Source organism: Aptenodytes patagonicus, chromosome 1 (genome assembly GCF_965638725.1).
Source record: "Aptenodytes patagonicus chromosome 1, bAptPat1.pri.cur, whole genome shotgun sequence".
Classification (NCBI taxonomy): domain Eukaryota; kingdom Metazoa; phylum Chordata; class Aves; order Sphenisciformes; family Spheniscidae; genus Aptenodytes; species Aptenodytes patagonicus.
This window is the reverse complement of record NC_134949.1, coordinates 63,867,386-63,887,279: the sequence shown is the minus strand read 5'-3', so window position 1 is coordinate 63,887,279 and position 19,894 is coordinate 63,867,386. Positions and strand designations below refer to the sequence as shown.

The 19,894-nt window shown below is 44.1% G+C and overlaps 1 protein-coding gene across 3 annotated transcripts in view; it reads left to right on the top strand.

Moving 5' to 3' along the window:
* TBXAS1 (thromboxane A synthase 1) overlaps window positions 1-19,894 on the top strand; it is a 252,781-nt gene that overhangs the window by 228,766 nt on the left and 4,121 nt on the right. For all 3 annotated transcript variants that reach the window (XM_076339807.1, XM_076339797.1, XM_076339816.1), the window contains 2 exons: window positions 14,941-15,029; window positions 17,468-17,605. In XM_076339807.1, the coding sequence (XP_076195922.1) occupies window positions 14,941-15,029; window positions 17,468-17,605 (227 nt within the window). The remainder of the gene's footprint in view (window positions 1-14,940; window positions 15,030-17,467; window positions 17,606-19,894) is intronic.

Genomic DNA, 19,894 nt, shown 5'->3' with positions numbered 1-19,894 from the left:
TAAATGGCCACTTCTGTGGCAGCACCCACAGCTCCCAAATTCTCATCTGATGCCCTAGGCTCCAAATCAGCAAATGCTTAAACTCTTGCCTTAAGCTGCTGAGCCATTACATGGAAAAGATAAGACAGTCTCTGCTGGTAGCAGTGATGCCTTCCTTGCGTGCTTCCCCCAGTAGTGGCATGGTATGTCTGCATTTGGGGAGATGCGCTGTGAGGGGAAGGGAATGGGGCAGTTTTATTTGGGGCAGGTAGAGGGAAGACTGATCCTTCTTCTACTAATAGTGTCAGAAAATACACCGATGTTTTTCACTCTTGTGCTGCTCTGCTGCAGATGTTTTGCGAGCAGAAAAGGAACGCAATGGGGGTTTTTGTTGGCATTTTGGCAAAGCGTTTTCATAAGCACGGCTGCCCATTGAAGACATCTGTTTAAGTTTCCAACCCAGGAAAACAAGCAGATCTGGGCAAACGTTCGGGGCTGCATTTTTCCAGCAGGTTCACTTACGTTTCGTACACGTGAATCCAGGGATGAGTAACAGATGCCCTGAGCAGGCCTGGCCAGTGCTTTCAGCTGAAACGTGTGTTTCGTGTCCGGCGCATGGGAAGGAGATTGCATTCCTGAGGAGCTCTTTTGAGGAGTGCTAAGTAAACAATAAATCTCTCCACAATGGAATTTATTCTGAGTGAATTATCAGGGTTAAAAAAATACTCCGTTGCTTTCAGCTCTTATCTTTGTTTACCGTATCGCCAAGGACAGTGACCTGCCTTTGTGCCCTAATACTGAACTGTCAGCAAGAGGGACAGAAAATGCTGCCTTCTCTATAGGCTCAGCGTATAGGCTTAATGAGAAGAATAACATCTTAGCAGCGGTTGTTGGTTTTCCTCAGTTCGGTTTATTCTCTTTTGTTGTCTTACTTCAGCAAACCTGGATAATCTTAGAGAAAGGCCTTTGTGCCAAATTTCTGCACTCTAATATAGTGACCTTCAGATATTTAAACATTATTAAGACCATGTCAAGCTGACAAAAAAGCCTATATCCTTTTCATTTCCCACCGAGCCGATCATGCTGCATCCTGTCTGGAGCCTGGTCGCGCACAGCACTCTGAACACGAGCCATCTTTCAGCTCGAACAATGAGGGAGCGCACCGACACCAAGCAGAGCACCGGCTCTGTCCCTTACTGTGGTAGCACCGGGTTCGCGGGAAGCCCCACCGCTCCTGGGTCACCTGATTAATAACTCCCCTTAGTGAAATAAGAAATGCATGATGGAAAAAATAATCAAATAGGGAAGCACTGTCCAGGCTGGAGCAGAGAGATGCTGGTAGCACCGCATGCGGTGGAGCAGCATTACCTTGTCCCGACAGCCTCCCCTCTGGATTTTGGGGAGTGTGGGGCATGCGAGCAGCATGAGCCCGGCTTCTGCATCCTGACACCGGCTGCAGGAGCCTGTCCTGGCGTCTGCTCAGGGAGTGCTTTTGGTGCGGCTCCTCTTCCAGAGGTCCCGTAGCAGCAGCAGTTTCCTTGCATGGTTCCCTCTTCATAATTTGAGAGGGCAGAGGTGCAGGGAGCAGGGAGGATACCCACAGATCCCAACCTCTGTTTGGGACCCAAGGGCATCATAGATAGATAAACCTTGAAAGCAGATCGCTTCAACTTCAAATTACAGCTATTGTTTCCATGCAAAGGTAGGCAAAGAGTTTCTTTGCCTGTTTGTTGCTGGTGTGTGGGTGAGTGTATAACACCCATTACAACTTTTTTCCCCCAGCAATTGCACATCGTAAAGCAAAGCTTTCATGGCGGGTTAAGTTCACTTCTTTATTTACACAGAAGGAATGTGTAAAATTTCTGTTCTGGTAGTCTGTCCACAATTTTGTTGTCCATTCAAGATTTACCTTTATTTCATATAATATCAGTATTAACTGCCAAGACTTACCTTACCCATGACTTAAAAAATGTAAAAAAAAGAGCAAGGAAGTTACTGTTAGTACCATGTAATGATCAGGCTTTGAACAGAAGCGTCATATGCCGCTGGCCTCTGAGCATGCCAGCAGTATCCACACAATCTCATGATTAAGGTTTACCGGTCTTATTAAAAGTGCTGGAGGAGAGGAAGAGACTTTCCCAAATTCGCTTGGAAAGCTGTGTCAGGACTTGACCTCCTGACTGCAAGCCCTGGGGCTTCGCCACACAGCGGCTACTCCCCGCGCTCCTCCTGCCCTCGCAATAATGTGCCTGGAATCTGACCCCGCATTTCCCGCTGTCACGTTGGTATCAGCTGGAGATAAATGAAGCCTTTTGTTAACTTGTTCCTTGCTTTGCAGGCTACTTTTCTCTTCTGGTTTAAAGAAGAGGCAGTGGTGACGTGGCATTGAGGCAGAGCTATGTACATGCACTGTCTGTCAGCACGGTATTTGCAATATACTGGCCAAAGCGTCTTTTGTGGTAGAGATGAGACAAGACTCCATTATAAGGAACATAAAAGGGATTTTTCTATCAAGTCCACTGGAAGCAGGGAGCAAGCCATCATCTTCCCTGGCTCTTCAGCTCCCAGCCTGTGTAGTACCAAGGAGCAAAAGTGGTGACGTGCACATGCAGAATGCAAAAAAATTTCTTCCCACATCCTGACCTAGATAAATAGGACTTGGAATGAATTTTCTGACTTCACAGCACTGACACTTTCAATATTCTGAGATTTAAAGATCGGATTTTTTTTTTTTTAGTCATTTTTATACCATTTCAAATTGATGGATGTGTTACAGAAAATACACATGCATACATGTGTGTGCACATGAAGAGAGGCCAAAAGTACTAATACCAATCTCTCTTACTGTGCCATAATGTGAAATGGGAATTGAATGTGTTAGGAAAAGCAGTGGGTATGGACAAAAGTGCAAGATGCTCTGGCTCTTCTGAGCTGCATTGCAAATGCCTTGGGAGCTAAGGCAGGGAAAACCACGAGGTTGCTCTAAGTTACGCTGGCAGAAGGCGGGTCCAAGTATGCAAGAGGTGCAAAAGGGAATCGCACGCACTTGCAGTTTTTCCCAACGTGTTTCTTACAAGAGGTGTAACTCAGGCAGAATATGATCCCAAGTAACCTGCCTTCTAAAATCTTTTCCTTCATAATTGATCCAAACCCCATTTTTTTTTTAGTGCATCGTAGGTATTATATGACTGGGACTACCAAGATATTGCATGATGTCATTTAAACAAGAGCAGCAAAGTTGGAATGGCAGCAACGTGCCATTGGCTTTGTGATTATCTGCTTGTTCACTAGAAAGAATTGTAGGTTTCTTTGCACACATGGAAGTCAAAGAAATAAGCAGCACCGTTCATCAGTCAGATAGTCTCTATTTACACATCAGGGTAGGTGTGGGAAGCATGAAGTCCTGTTTTTTCTCTGTTTTTTTTCTGCTGATTTTCATTTTTTACTTTTTAATTAAATTTCTTCATTTAGAGTCACACAGCTGCCTGGGCTTCAGCCATAGATAAGTGGATCTGCATATGACAGCAGCAACCAAAATTTATCTTTCTTTTCCCTCTCTCCCCCTCACTTCCTCCCTTCCCCACCCCCCCTTCTAGTACCCAGCAGAAACAAAAAGCTATATATAGACTCAGCAGTTTCCCCCACAATTACTTTGTCTGCATGTCTCAATTTTTTTCTGTGTCAAGCTTTGCCAAGGTACCAAGTTTGGCATTTTCAGAGGAGGTTGGATGCTTAATCTCCGAGGCCCTTCTTGCAGTAACCCCCACTGAAACGCGTGCTACAAAACCGTGGGCACTCTGGGGGGCAGCTCATGCTTGTGTGATGTTTATTCACATGAAGTTCACAGTCTTGTAGACCTTTTTTTTTTTAAAAAGGTCTGTGTGATTCTAGCTGAGCGCTAGCAGCAGATGGCCAAAGGGCAGGCAGGGATGGCCCATGGTGCTCTGTAAATGGAATATTACCAGCATCCTGCCATCGCACTGCAAGTCTCTGGATATTTGTTTTGTATTTTCTCAAATCACTCGACACTGAAGTCAGGTGTATAACCAGAATCTCATCTTTCATTATTGAAGCAAAAAACAACTAATAAAAAAAAGGGAAAAGGTTTCTAGTTGAAAAGCTAAGACAGAAAACATGAATCCCGGTTCAGAAGCCAGAAGGCAAATGAAGTTCAAAATGTTATTATTTGTCATAAATCTCATGTGTTTTCCAGCCAATTTCTAAGTATGTTGGGGCCTCACTCATAATGTTTGAGCGATCGGGGTTGGTAATACTCTGAGTATGCCTAGCTGCTCTTGTGTGTGTGGCAGGGCCTTTGCAGGAAAAGCCTACAGCTGTGCTCCATCTTTGTAATCTCAGAAAATCTCTCCCCCCCAGCCCCAAATTAGCCCATCTGTGGGTATGCATAGATCCTTGTGCCACAACTTGTGGTAAAAAGGGCAAAGGATACTGTATTTTATTCAGTATTTTATATGGGCAAAAGTATTGTGAACCCCCTGCAGACCACTATGGCTTATGCACTTTTCTGGCTTAAAAGTGCTCTTTTGTGCTGAATCATTCAATTCAGCAAATGTGTCACTTTGTGGGTACCATGTCTCAGTGGCATCTGGTTCGAGTGGCCTCCATGTCAGGGCTGGCTCAAATCCAGGTGGGTACCACCATGTTGGGCAGGTTCTCCTGGGTCTCCATACTGCACCCCAGAGCTTTTGTGACTAGATAGAGCAGGATAGAGCTTTGAAAAAGAATAAGAAAGGATAAAATACTGGGTATTAAAGTAGTGTGGCCATAAGTGAAATGATAGCACAGAGGCGAGGTGTGGGGAATTGTAAAAATAAGGGTCTGTTGGAAATATGGAGAGGTAAATGAGTGAGGTGGCCAGGCACTGAGACAGGAAAGGGTCAGGTTTAGGAAGCAAAAATATCCTTGAGAAGCAAGAGAGAAAGAACAGCAAATTGGTCTTCACACCAGGATCGTTGTGGGACTGTGAGGTAATAAATAAATAAAGGCCAAAGCAGCTTACTCATAAAACAGAAGAAGTCGTGAGCAATACTTTCCATTTGCCTTCCCTGTAAAGTCTTATATCATCCTAAAACATGCTAGAAATGACCTTGTTCAGATTACAAATGAATTCTCATTTTCTCATTGCTGACCCTGTGACTTCATCCTGCAGCTTTTTGAGTTGTGGGGTTTTTTTCCCCTCACTCCCGTGTGCTCACGAGGGCCAGTGATTCAGTACGCACGGAGGGGCTTCCTACCTGTGGCAGTATGCAGTGCCCCCCAAATGGCTGCACTTCCCAGGTCCATCCTCAGCTGGTGCAGATCAGTACAGTTCCTCTGACTCTGTAATTCAGGTCTGTGCTAAAGGAGACCATGGAAGATGTGGCCTCCTGAATTGCATGCTGTTCTTTATAATCTCTTCTCCAATATGCATCTTTAAACATCAGAAAGACCCAGGTGTCGGTTTCTCTTCTTGTCTTCTCTTCAGTTTTTGTGGATCACTTGGGCACTGATAATTGCAGAAGAATTCCAGATAAAAAAATAAATGTTTGTTTTTCCTTCCTGGGATTAAGGACAGGAAGGCTCTCCTGGGGGAGGTCCCGGTGGAGTTTTTCCACTGGCCTTTTTTGATTGGAAATGTTCCCATGATTTGGGTACAGTTAGAGTGTCATTACAGAGGTCCAGTTGGCCCTCAAATAACCTACTGTGCCTATCAGTGTAATCGGGACCAAGTCGTTGTGTGAAGTAAATCATAAACAGATGGACAGCCGTGCCGTGCTGCTCTACAAAGGGTAGAGGAAAGCAAAGGCACAAAACAGCGCCAGAACATGACACCATGATGGCTTCACTAAATCTAAGCGTGAACAGGCTTAGGGAAATTTCTGTGTTCCCAGATGGAGAAGAGAGAGAGTAAGGGAAGAAAGGGAAAGAAATCCTTGAATAGGCATCTGCCAGGATTCATCGCAGACAGCTTTATCTGAATATCTAGAGACGTTTGTCATAGGATAGTGTCATGGTAGCAGACACCCCTGCTCACAGCCAGCTCCCCGCTGAGGTTGGGGTAGTGGGTTTTGGACTGGCATCTAGTTTTTTTGAAAGATCCTCTTCATGCATTGGAGGGAGAAAACACAAAAGCTGTTTTAAGTGCAATCAAATTTTTTCACTTACCAATTGTAAATTGCTTTGTTGTACCCAAGGCAGTCAGTACTTTCCAGAGGGAGCAGAAGGGGAAAAGGCATTGAATAGCTTTGGTCAGAAAAGAAGTTTTTCCCCTTTCTTTCTCCATTTTTCATATTTTCAGCTAAAATGTGAGAAGTTTCAACAGGAACATTTTCCCTCATGCCTTGTAGAAAGGACATACGCTAAAATTTGGAACTAGGACTGGACATGGCATAAGCCACATTGCCAGTCAAGAAATGAGGCAGCAAGTGGGAGTGACACGGAACAGGTCCCACTTAGGAAAGTTTGCCAGCGCTGTCTGGATGGGGAGAAAAGGGAGGTGGAGGTCAAGAGTTGCCACGCAGATGGGACGTATCAGCGCTCCTCTGCTCCAAGGCTTCACATGGCTCATCAGTTTTAAACTATATATTAGAAAATTATTTCTCCCTTTGGCTCTGATCCTTCGCAATGGGGAAAGTAAGGGGAGAAGGGTTAAGATTTTACCTGTATTAGGCAGGAGGTCCAGGAGTCTACAGCAAGGAATTGAAGCTTTGACGCCAGAAAAGCTTCTTTACTTTCTGTACTTTTAGTACCATCAGTTTCCCAAGGACAGGCTGAGCCCTGAGTTATGATCTTGGCAGCTAAAAACAAAGATCCTTTTTGTTTAAGACATATTTAAATGCCTTACAATGGATTTTTTTCTTTTTTGGTCATTTTAAGTCTATGCATTTGGAGCAGTCTTTGCCTGTTTACTCACAGGAGTCACACTGAGGCTGAAAAAAAAATCAGACTACTTATGAAGGCCCACATTGGTGGGTGCTTGACTCTTAAGGTTGCAAATTGTCAGCCTCAAGTCTTCAGCACCTCTGCTGGCCCCTTGTGTACAGGGAGGGAGTATTTACCAGGAGCACCTCACACATGCATTTGGAAGATGACCAACTAATTAATGTTTGCTAAATGCTTCATGAGCCTCAGGGGAAAAGCAACTATGGAAAGGCAAAGTTTTATTATTGTTGTACTGCACCTAATGTACATAAAATGTTTTCAAGGCATCAGGCACTACATAAATGTTGTATGGTATTAAAACTGACCTGCCCTTGTCGGAGCAAATAATAATTACGCTGAGTGATGGGAGAATCTTGCAGTTTCTTTACTGTGAATGTTTGCTTGTTTACTAATTCAGAAAAGGTCTCATCCAGCAACTGCTGAAGCCGATGACTTAAGCAGCCACTGGCTCAGGCCCATATTTAAGTACCTGCGGAAGGGCGAATTACCGAAGTAATTTATTTTGTGTAAAGCTCTGCTCTCCTCCTAGGTTGGACCGTGGTCTCTAGGGTATACTTCCCCAAACTGCATGCCTGGGGCTGAGTCACCTCTCAGTCCATAAGGCTGCCAAGCGTATGAGGCCATAGAGATGAAGAATGACCAAAGACGACCTCGCTACATAGCCCGTATGATAGCCTCTATTTGCAGCATGAAAATTCATGCTGATGCCTTTTAATATAAATGTAACGTGAGGAAATGAACATTTGATTAAACTAAACACACAGGCCTTTTATATGCAAGGTCCTAATTTAAAGCACTGTCACCTCCATACAGAAAATACCAGCTGGAGCAGGAATGATTAAATTAAATCATCTGGCTCTTATGTGATACATGAATGTCTGCTGAGAGGGGAAAAAAGTCCCTCCTCTTTATTCCTGTAGATCTGCAGCAACCACCAAGGGACACTTCTATAGCAGGAAGGATTAAGTCTTGCACGAACTTCAGTGCTTAATGTGCTTTGGACTGGTGACATGCCCTTCGGACAGACCTACCCCAGTTTTATAATTCTCTTTCTCAGCCTTTTGGGCCTCTGGCAGTCCTTTCTCCTGTTTAATTTCCTCCTTGCCTCCCTCCCACTGGGATCCTTCTCCATTCAGCATTTCTGCCACCCAAGTAGAAATTTAGATTGTGTCAGACAAGTGTAGAAAGAGAGACTTTCAAGCCTCGGTGGGCTGAGGAGAGAACCGGGGGAGGATTTCCTGGGGGCTGAGTGGTTTTTAAGGAGGTGAGAAGCGGGCAGTCTCTGTGCCTCTGATGGGCTTAGCCTGCTACAATGCACTGCCAGGGATTATATCACATCCACAAATAGGTGGAGCAAGCATGCATTGCATACAGGTAGGGAGCCACTTTTGGAGAGGTCTACTCTTCGCCACCAAACCTAAGTAAAAAAAAAAAAAATACTATAGGGAGGGTACTTGTGTATTAAAAGCTGCCTGGCCGGGCACTATCAGCATGCTGGGGGCCCGCCCCATCCTTCATGACAGCAGAGCGGCCCAGGCACCCCATCTCACTCCCAGTTATTTATTTGCTTTTCGTTCAAGGGCACCCACTTCTATTGGCATGGGAGTCTGGGACTAGGTGGAACTGACAAATTTATGAAACTGAGATTGAAACAGATTTTTTTCTCCTTTCTTTTTGTTTGTAGCTTGCCTCATAAAGGATTTCTTTAGTGATTTTCTTCTCTTTTCCTGCCTTTTTTTTTCAGATCTTCTACCTGATGGCACTCATTCTGTTCTTGGTGATCACCATGTGTCAGTAGTAATGTAGGTGGAAGAGAATTTCTGACTGTTTTGGTTGCAGCTTTTGTGTTTATCTGTTTGGTTTTGGGACACTGTTCAGTTTCAGGAAGTATTTTTATCTCACAGAAGTTTCCTTGTGAACAGTGATGCTACAAAGACCTTGTTTTAGCACCGCAAAAGCTACTGGAGGTAGTGGAGGTCTGTCTTCTGACAGGAGCTGAAGTCTTTGATTCGAAAAGCAAAGTAACATTAAAGAGAGTTGACATTGGTGTAACCTTATACTTTCTGGCTCTTTCCCCAGGACTATTGGGTAGATACTTAGAACCGCATTTTCCTCTCCCTTACACTGATACAACCCCAGGGAGCTGTGTGGATTTGCACCAAAGTAACGGAGGGAATTTAGCTGCAAGGTCTGCGTGTAATGTGGTTATCAGTGCATAACTGGTGCACCGGCCTTTCCCACCACCTCTGAACTTGGCCTGTGACTTGGCACCTGCCTCCGCCTGTGCTCACGCGACTTGCGTGGCAATGGACCCGGCGAGAGGGGAACGTGAAGAGTGGACTTAGAGGAGGTGTGAGGGTGAGTGGCAGGTGATTTGAACAAAAAGCTGTAATACTAAATTTATTTGGCATGCATGGTCTTTAGGAGAAGCCGGGAGGAGTTTGTTTGAGATGTCTGAAGCACTGAGTGCTGCTGCAGCTTGGGAAGTACCTCAATGAGCAAAGTAACGCCCCCAAACCCAGTGAGCATCCACCAAGGGTGGGGGTGAGAGCCTGCGTGCTGCATTTCCATTTGAATGACAACCCAAGCAGATCAGAGAGATGGCAGGAAACCCACATGAAATAAAGAAATAAAGGGAAAGCTTGGGAGTACATATTTTGGATAGCCTTTGCTTGCTTCTGGGGAAAGAGGCATGAGGGGATGGAGCTGAGGACTTGCTTTAATGTTCATTTCTGAGAGCACGTGAGAAGGCACGATGCTGCTGGTGAGGCTTTAGTGCTACCAAGGTGTGCTGTAAGGATTCAAGAGGAGAGGTGCTAGGCAGCTCAGGAAGCCTCTTGCTGCTGCATCTTAATCTGGAAATCAGGCTTGCTGTCCTATTTTTCGTTCCTCAGCCTTCTTCTCAATTCTATAGCCAAGAACTGAATATTTTGCTAGAAGATACCCTTCTGTAGGCCTCTGTCACTGGAAATGGCCAACAGACACTTGGTGATTTTAGGTAGGCTCTTCTCTATCTTAAAGCAGTGTATCTTAAAGCAACACCTTCTGCCATGGTCTGCCTCCTGAGACGAGTGGGACTCAGGAGCTTCAGGGTCCCGTTTCCCCAGCGGCAAGGGCTGGTTCTGTCTGGTGCCATGCCTCAGGGAGACATCTCACTTGGCAGGTGCAGGCTGGACCGCAGACAGCAGAGAGAGAGATTTTGCAGTAAGTATCGCATGAGGATTGCCTTAAGCATTTTTTTAGTATTTGGTCCAAGTTCTGAGGATAAAGCCAAGAAATTTTACTTCATCAACTTTGTCCTATTTGGCTGCCTGACACCGTAGGGAGGTTTTAGTTTGGTGCTTTACAGGTATTCCGGCATGTTGTTGTGGAAGTGGTAAAACATGAGGCAAGCTTTCTTTAAGCAAGTTAAAGATAGGCACCTGTTGAACCATCCCACCCCTTTTTTTCATTGATCTGCATCTTGAGTGCTGTCCTGTCTCTAACCTTTCCTTTCTTGATACGGTTGTTAGAAAGGTTGTCGTGGGGCAACCCTAACTTGACATAGTATTCTTGCATTTCTTCCCCTTCTCCTAGGCTAAGCATGGCACAGAGGGTCTAGTTCTGTTAGGGGACGAGCAGCTCCTAGAGGTGACCAAAGAGAGGTCAAAACTCCAAGCAGATTCTTTGATCTATCGGCAGCTTTTGATCCATTTGACCAAGAAACATTATTGACCTGTTTGTGAATCCTAGCTATGGCAATGGTATGAATAGCTCTTTTGGCAATTTGAAAGGGGGGTGGGTGAGAGTCACTGGGGATGATGCTGGCTTGTTTTTGACTCACCACCTCCTATCCTATTGCTATCCAAAGTCTACATTTTGGGGGAGAGCCAATGTGGGTTCTGTAGCTGTGCATATACAGATAACTCATGGATCTGCATCTGCACTTAAGCAGATCTGCACGTCATCTCTCTGACATGGACTTTGTCACAGTCACACCTGCCCATGAGGCATTTGATTTGGATTGCAATTTCTCAGAAACTGCAGCCGGTTCAGTCTCAGGCCATGACTCAGCAGCACTAGTTATGAGGAATGTGGTCTCTGCAGCCTTCGCTGCTTCCAAGTCAATTTCAGGTGCACGTCACACTCTGTCAGCTACACAAAATTTTCTCTGCTTTTTTTCATTTCTGGCTGCTGAGCACCACCAGACCATGACCAATAGCATAAGTGGAAATCTTTCATTCACTGATGTATGCTTGGGTGACCACTCCCAAAACAGAGGTGGTAGAGAAGGATCTGTGCCTCACTTGGCAACTACTTTGGGGAAAAGTTAGTATCTTGTCTTAAACTGTCGCTGAAGATGGGTTCATGCTGGACGTTGTATGGAAGCAGCTGAGGTGCAGGCATATGTTCCCTTCTGCTGACTTGGCTGTGGTGACGCTAACCACAGCCAGCAAAGAGAAGCGAGCAACTGGGAACAGTAACATCTCAAACTGCAGCAGAAAGATTGGCGAGACCTCTCCTGTCAGCACTTGGATTCCCTTGGTGTTCATTGAGGAATTAAAAGTTAACTGAGGGTGGTGGCAAAAAATAGGTTTGCCTGCCTAGAAAACGCTAAAGCCAATACTGAAAAGCAGGGGTGGATCTGAAGGCAGTTATCGCTCTTGGAATTTATAAGGGGATTAAAACACGTATCATCCTTGTAGCACGTAGGGAATTTTATAATCACTGCTGGTATTTCACCTCAGGGTAGAAAAATTAATTTCCCACCTTTTTCTAAGGAATAGAGGCCTGGGATTTGCTGTTAGTCATAAAGGAGAGTTTGTGGCCAAACTAGATGCTTTCTGGACCTCAGAAGTGATTGAACGGCCTGGAATGGGTCAGGGTGTACCACCACACCTCCGGAAATCAAACGGGGAAAACCTGCACGCAGAGAAATGCCACAAGATGTCACATGGCCATTTCACTTCCATGTCAACTGGAAAAGATACTACAAGGCTGTGCAAAGCATAAGACAAACTGCTGTGCAAAGCAGTGGCTGCAAAATTAAAATGTAGGATGTTTTGTTACATGCAATGTGGTGCCGCCTTTCTCCCCCCACATCTCTATTTGTTACAGAAAGGAATCTCTTTCTTAATGAAAAAACACCCAATCTTAAGTAAGAGGCAATGTAGATATTTTTTTTTGCAGGGGGTTAAAGTGGCATCTTTGCACACCACCACCCCCCACCCCAGCAAACCTGCCAGCAGTTGAAAGATATAAATAGGGACATTTAGGGAGAAAAGCATATTTAAGTTCCTTTGAAATGTGCTTGGCTAAAGGAATATTTTGAAGAGAGGGAGTGGAAAAACAAATGGAAAATATTTTCTTTGAAAGGAAAAAAAAGGCATCAAACTGTCCTTCCTAAATAGAGATACTGGGCTGGTGTGTACTTTATGCAGCCCTGGGTCAGACCTTGCAAACAACTACTAAATTAGGTCCAGCTACTTTGATGCTAAAAGCATGGAAGTGCCAATAATTAAGTTGCATCAGATGTAGGAAATGACTGATGTGTCTGCCATGCTCACGATAGCAGAGTTCACTGTGCTGCCATTTGACTGACCCCTTTTTCTTTATGTAAGCAAAAGGAATTTTCTTCTAAGGAAAATCAGCTGGTTTTGCACCTTTGTTTTGTTTTCTGAACTGCTAATCCCCTGAAGGTATAGAAGCTATTTGAAAGAGCAAATCAAAGCTCCCATAATTTAGTGTTATATTATTTGTTGATGTATGGTTTGATTTAGTGGCTACTTATTATATCAGGTTACCATATAATTATCTTAATTATTGACTTCAGAAGTATGTAGAGGGATTATGAAAGAGACAGGAAGGCCCAGTGGAAAGAGCATGACTCAGAGAATCGAACACATCACGGTGTGCTCTTGGCTCCACCACTCATTTAGTCTGAGCCTGAACCTTTCCCTCAGCCAGCCTGGCCATGAAATCAGGAGGGATTGCAGGGACGGGACTCAGATGCTGACCCAGAATTCAAAGAGATGCAGGAGAGCAGTATAAAAAGGACAGAGGAAAGTTCTGAAAGAGAGATGTAAAATTAGCAGGAAAAAAAAAAATTAATACAGACCACAGCATGCATTTGCATCAAAGCGTGGAGCACCTATGCGGTCATGGAGAGGGGTAGGTTTGCCACAAAGGCCTGACATTTTGAGTCTGATCACAGTTCATCTCCAACCCCTGCTGCTGATTTCCTGTGTGAAATCAGGTAGCCCTCGGATCCCTTTCTGCAAAAAATCATCCTCCTGTCTTTGGTTTTAGCTATTCAAATTATTGGAGCACAGCCTTCAGCCATGGTTCTCGTGACATTGCTGCCATTTGTGGCTTTTAGTCTCCTAGTCCTTTGTCTGATAACCATCAACCAAAGCCAAAGGTTTGAATTAGTAGGCACTACTGCAACATAAAAGCAATACTGAAAGGCTGTCAGTGCAGTCTATACTTCCTGTATTGATAATATTTGACATATACTGACAAAATACTTCATCTATTGACAAGCTGAGTTGCATCTTTTTCCCTAAGAGAGGAGCAGACACACTGGTTCTTCTCAGCCTGTGCAAATTACTTTCTCTGGTTTTGCTTTTCTTTCCTGAGCCAAAAAATGGGGATAATAGAATGTATCTATTTCCTTCCTAGAAAAGATCAGTTAATGTGAAATGGTGCATGGTGGCTTAGTGCTGAATAAGTGGGATACCCTAATCCAGCAAGGTATCCTCGTTCTATTGTACGCCTTTTCTGCATACCATCTGGAGTTGTTCGCTGCTTAGTATTTTCAGTATGTACCATATGTTTTTGCATGAAAATTCAATAAAATATGCATTATACATGAAAAGTGCTGTAGTAAATAAAGGAAGGATGGAATCCAGTCCCCTTTGTGAACGGCAGGGGCCCCAAATCTTCATAAAAGGTTTAGTCTAGTCTGACGTCTGTGCTTTTCTCCAGTTTACTCTGTGTCAGTCTTTAGGAGATGCTCTAATTTAAAACAAAACTCTGCTTTCCTGATGGGGTTATTAGATGTACTTTGGCTGCCATCTGCTGAGAGCACTGAATAAGACAGGGAAAATGTCCTTCTTCCAAGGAAGGTGACAGTGGGAGAAATTCTCTGTCCATGCGCTGAGTCATGTCACTGCTGCTGGTGGTCATCTGTGGTTTGGTGTCTCTCGCTGTCTGTTTGCTGCCTGTCAGAGGGCAAAGTCTTCTGACCTACAGCCCTGTTTGGGTTTTAGTGCTCACCACTCGCTGCCAAGGGCCGGGTGGTTTTGTAGACTTATGAAAATGTGGGCTCAGGTATTGCCCGCCATGCAAAGTTAAGCAGCGTTACACAAGGGGTGGCCACGGGAGGAAACAGGCTTCTCTCCCCAGGCACTATTGCAATCCTGCTGGGTGGGATTTGAACTGTACCTCAGCCCCCTCTACTCAGCAGAGCAATTCGCCGCTGCGTGCTGTCCCTCATCGGGGTGCCGGTTTCTTCCGGTGTCATCTCTCACCCCTCAGCAGACTTCACAGCACTACCACTTTGCTTTATTTCTATAACTGGGAAAGGGCAAAGGGTTTGCTCCAACATCACAAGAACAACTGAAGGACTTGCTGTTTCTTGGGAACAAAGTGCTCCTGGTCTGCCACGCTCCCGTCTTTGGGAAGAAACAAGGGTCCTGTGCAGATTTTAGGGCATGTATAATACAATAGCTCTGTTGTAGCTATTAATGCTCTCTGTAATGCCCTGTTTTTAATACTTCCTAGCAAGCTGATTTATTATTATATCTTCAGCTGGGCTGCAGACCAAAGTATTTTGATGATGAAAGGAATGTTATACACACATTTAATTACTGCCCACATTTTTCTATAATTTTATCATTTACTGTTTTAGATGAGACATCGAGTTCTTCTACAGGAAAAATGCCCAGTAAAAAATAGAAGATTTAAAAGCTAATCTGAGATGAGTTTGGCACTTAAATGTGAGAAAATGTAATTGTTCCTTTCTTCCTGCCTTTTCAGATGGTCCCTGATTACCAAAATGTACAAGAACTCCCTTATCTGGACATGGTGATTGCAGAGACATTGCGCATGTACCCACCTGCATTCAGGTATCTTTTTTTTTCCCCCCTTCTGATTCCACAGGGTAGATCCCTAGCTCTATAAAATGGAAATCTGCTGTTGGAAGACCAATGTGCCCTTGGTCTCTGTGCCAACATCAATACTGCTTGTGCATTTGAAAGATATAATGTGGCCTATTGGAGGAAAACTGGCTAATACTGGTATTTCTAAAGCAGTGTTTTATAATGGATTGGCCAAGATTGCTTCCTGATCATTCTTCACATCCCCCAAGGTTAGAGGATGGAGTCATTTTGCAGCAGGACTGGCCTTAGAAAGCCAGATGATGCTGCTTCCGTACACCTCAGGCTTTGGGGATACAGAGCAAAGACCTATCCTAGCCTGTTGGCTGGTGGATGAGTTACCCTGCTGGCCATTAAGGCCCAGATCTGTGGAAGGCTTGCACATTCAGAAAGCTGTATGTTACTGTGTTTAACTAGGACCCATACTGTTTTGCGCTTAGAACTGTTATACTAATATAGCTAAGCTAATGGCTACATCCATTCAATTTTGAAAGTTTTGCCCCAATTCACACAAGACTAATTTTACTAAGTTATATTGATGAACTGAAAACAAGGGGGAAAGAAGTTAGAAAGCTGTTTGATTGTCAAATTTCCACGTTATCACAAGCATAAATGCAAACGTTAAGAATGGAACTTTTCGAAGGGGTCAGCCTGTTGCACTGCTTCTCGTGAAGCCGGGGGAAGATCTCAGATGACTGGAAAGGAGCCAAAGCTGAGCTTGCTGTGACAGCCTTTGAAAAATTTACCCCACGATTGCAAGTACCTTAAAATAAAGAAGCTTAAAATCATGTTCTCTTTTATATGTTCACAAAGATAGGAAGTCAAGATTTTTCAATGGACATCTACAGGATTGTTCAGAGGGTAAATGTCAAAGATACTTGCTCCTGGATAAGATGACTAGGCTTTACTATGTTATACATGGTATGCAAGTGGAAATTGTTTTGCCAGTTAAAGCGTCAGGGATCTTTGAGTTTCAGCTGAAACACTGGGAAACAATCAATGTTTGTCAGACGGGAAAGAGAATGAGAATGGAGCAAAGTTGTTCCAAAGTTTCGATTGGCAATGTTGGTGGTGTTTATTGATCTGGCTTTTACTCTGATGGATGGGGAATGGATAGGACAGCCCGGAAAGATGCTAATTGCCCATGACAAGGATAATGCTGAGTTAAGGGAAAATTCAGTAGCAGCCAAGCTTGTTATAAAATGATGCGTTTTTTTAAAAAATTAATTTATTAGCCAGAGAACTTTCTTCCACAGAACTCATGTTTCCACTATCACCAAATTCATGTAAGGGTGAGAAGAATGGCTTGTCTGTGTTTTTTAGCATGCCAGTGTTTTGTTCCAGGTTTGGAGCCTCTGTTATTTATTTGTCTATGAGAAAGAGAGAGATGGATGACAGCGAGGAAAGAATGTGTTCCTGTAATGATACCAGATTGACAGGCTTGAAACTGAAATCTTTGTTCAACTTTTTAGGCACAGTGCGGGGAGCAGCAATGGGAGCTCCTGCACGTTGTCTCGCCCCTGTGCTCCCAGCTGGTGCCAGGGAATAGCTCCTAGGCTGAGATAGCAGGGCATCCGCTTGGGTCTGGGCTGGTTTGGGGTCTGTAGCAACCACCCAAGCACCAAAAGATCTAGATCAGGATTGCCACCACACGTGCATACCCACACGCCATTTTTTTACAAGGTTCACAGACCCAAGCTCAGCTTTGGCAGGTGGCTTTTCTCAGTCTTACTGTCACTATGAGGTTCCTAAGGACAGTCCTACGCTGTCACCTGTCACCACAGGGTGGGAGGAAACTGGAGAGTTTTGTTGCTAACGTCATGCCTACCTTTGATGAGTGTATGTGAGCTGCAGTTTTCCAAGGCTTGTGAATTGGTTGTATTTTTGTAGCAGCAGCAGAACACTTAGCCCTAACATTAAAACCATCTCTTGCTAAATTTCAGGTGCTGTCCCAACATGGGGGAGCTTCTCAAATAAATAAACTCAAACCCTATATTTAATTTAATTTTTTCTGAAGGCAAACCAGCATACTCCTTCTGCCTGTTATTAGAGATGACTGGCATGTTTCATCTGCAGTTTTCATAAAAAATGAGTCTAAAACCAACATTAGCAGCAAAATTGCAGTTCAACAGTTAACGTTTTAGAAAACCATGAGCAACCAGAAATGCTTTACTGTGAAAAGGGCGAAAGTTAGCCAGCTGGGTTGGAGCTGCGTGCTTCTAGGTGGAGATGATTGTAACCTGAGAAGGCACTAGCATCAGCTATGGTTGCTGTATTTATCTTCTGGGAAAGTGTTACTTCTGAAATTGCGGGGTCAGTCCAGCTGAAGAGATTGACTTCTATGGTTCCCTCCTGCTGTGTTTCTACCTTTATTAATCATCTGGGATACATGACACTTACTGTTGCAGGTTCACTCGGGAAGCAGCTAAAGACTGTGTAGTGCTGGGGCAGCGTATTCCAGCTGGGGCTGTCATTGAAACCGCAGTTGGATATCTCCACCACAACCCTGAGTTCTGGCCAGAGCCTGAGAAGTTCATTCCTGAGAGGTACGTGGAGTAGTGCTTTCCATTCTTGGGTTGAAGTCCTTATTTGGGCCTGTTTAGATCAAAGGCCTGCCTTACATGCTGTTTCATGCGTTAGGGTGGGCGCAGGACTCCAGCCTGTCCAGTGGAGGCACCAGATCCTGCTGCTCCTTCGCAGCCACAGTCAACCGCTATTCACTCGAAGCAGTATTTCCACCAAGAGGAGCACAGTTTAATTTAGATCATAAAATATGTTATTTCTACCAAATTAGACAAGTGGTGATAGTGGCACATCCCACAGAAAGTGCAAGGTCTGGTCAAGGTTGAAATGTGGCACAGGTTTTCAGACCTGTTTCCAAATCAGATGCTGCAAATAGTGTCACCTCTGGATGCAGAAATTCTGAGATGAGATAGCATATTCACTGGCATGGAGCTATCCAGGAAGCTCATCCAGCTCCTGGCTGGTTTAGAGCAGCCTTTTTACCTGAGATGTTGTAACGGTGTGGGTATGCTGTGAGCGGGGAACCTATCCCATCTCCCACTGGGAATTTGCTCTCTGTCCATAAGTTAGGATCCTGGGTTCTTAGCTCTGCTTGGCAAGACATATTTCACATGGAGCATTTATTCTTTTCAACTGGGGGGGGGGCACTGTCAAGTTGTGTTTGTGTACCCTGCCCTATCTTACAGATGCTGAGTTGAGCTTACAGGGAGAGTTTCAGCTGATGCAGTGCTATCTGGAAGCACAATTTTGTTTTGTGGGCAGCTATATTTTAAGCTGTTCTGGGGGCAGCTGCATTTTAAGCTACCACTACATTGAAAAGTCTACTAAGAAAAAAAGTGCATGCTCCATAAACAACTGGGTGTGATGCAGGCAGCCCAGAACCATCTTTGCCAGTGGGAGAACACGTGTATTGTGTAGGTGGGTTTGCCCAATGCTCCTTCTGGAGCAAATCTTGGCATATGCTCTATCAGACACCTTAGGCCATGAAGAAGAGCAATGCCAGGGTTAGAGAGGCCCAAAGTTTTTGTTGGGGAGGAATCTTAGCAATAACTGGAAGTCTGGGGGGGAAGGGGGTTAGCAACACTTATCTAGAAATGCTGTCTTAATTGTTTATTCACCACTTTAACAGTAGTATGAAAGCGCATTACGCGGTAAAATTGATAGTGGGGGCTGCAGTCCCCTTGACTCATGCGGTGCTGTTTGTAATGTGTCTGAGATTCCCTTTTGAAATTTCCCTGAGGAATGAAGTATAATTACTAACACTCTCTCCAGCTTGTATCAGTTGGTAATGTTCGTAAGAATTATAAAATAAGAGCTTAACAAAAAATAAATTAATTCAGCTACAGCCTTTTTTCCTCTAATATTTCGTTTTGAAATCTGCCTCAGGAATAATACAAGCGAGATTTTACATTTACCAGAATGATATATGGGGGTGAGCAAGGCAAGAATTGCATTACCCTGTTTGCATGGGATATGCAACAGGGCTCAGTAAATGAGTTAATCGTCCTTCAGTCTCAAATTACAGGCTTCTGTAGTACTTTCTGCCGTAGTATCCCAATTTTATTTAGCATATGTAAGCATGGGGATGGAGTTAGTGGAAATACACAATATTAATTTTTTCCAAACCTCAAAATAGCCTGTATGACCTCTCATCAGTTTCTACTCTGCATGAGTTCTCTGGGCCTTAGAAGTCTAAAGTTCTTGCAAACTATCCAAACAGATGAGAGATTTTCAGGGATGACTTGTGGTTTAACCTCAGCCGACAACTAAGCACCACCTATACACGAAGGACAGAACCTTTATCCACACACAGAACTGGAAAAGTAGTTCTGTACTACCAGAACAGCTCCAAACACCTTATGACATGGGAGGTCTATGTAGATTTCCGGGGTAATGCCACTGCTGTAAAGGTTTGCTTATTTTAAGGAGCCACTCTGATCAGCGACTCAGCACAAGCCAGGATGAGCCTCACCTTGTTGATTATGCATTGGCCCTAATAACTTGTACTGACTCATATTCTGTACTCTTGTCTGTACATATTCTGTCCAGTATACATCCATCTTTGCTGATGTTGGCAAAGACATTTTACTTTTTTTCCTTTGGACTGCTGTTCAAATAGGAATTTTGTTTCCTTCCTTGTAAGAAAAAAAAAAAACAACTCATTTGTAATGGGTTGATCAAGTATTTTAAAGCTAGCTAGTTGATGCAGATCTGCATACAGACTGCCACATTAATCAGTCTTTCCAATTGGACTGAGGTACTTCAACTCTAAGAACAGAAATGTCTGCAATTTCAATGTTTCCCAACTGGAA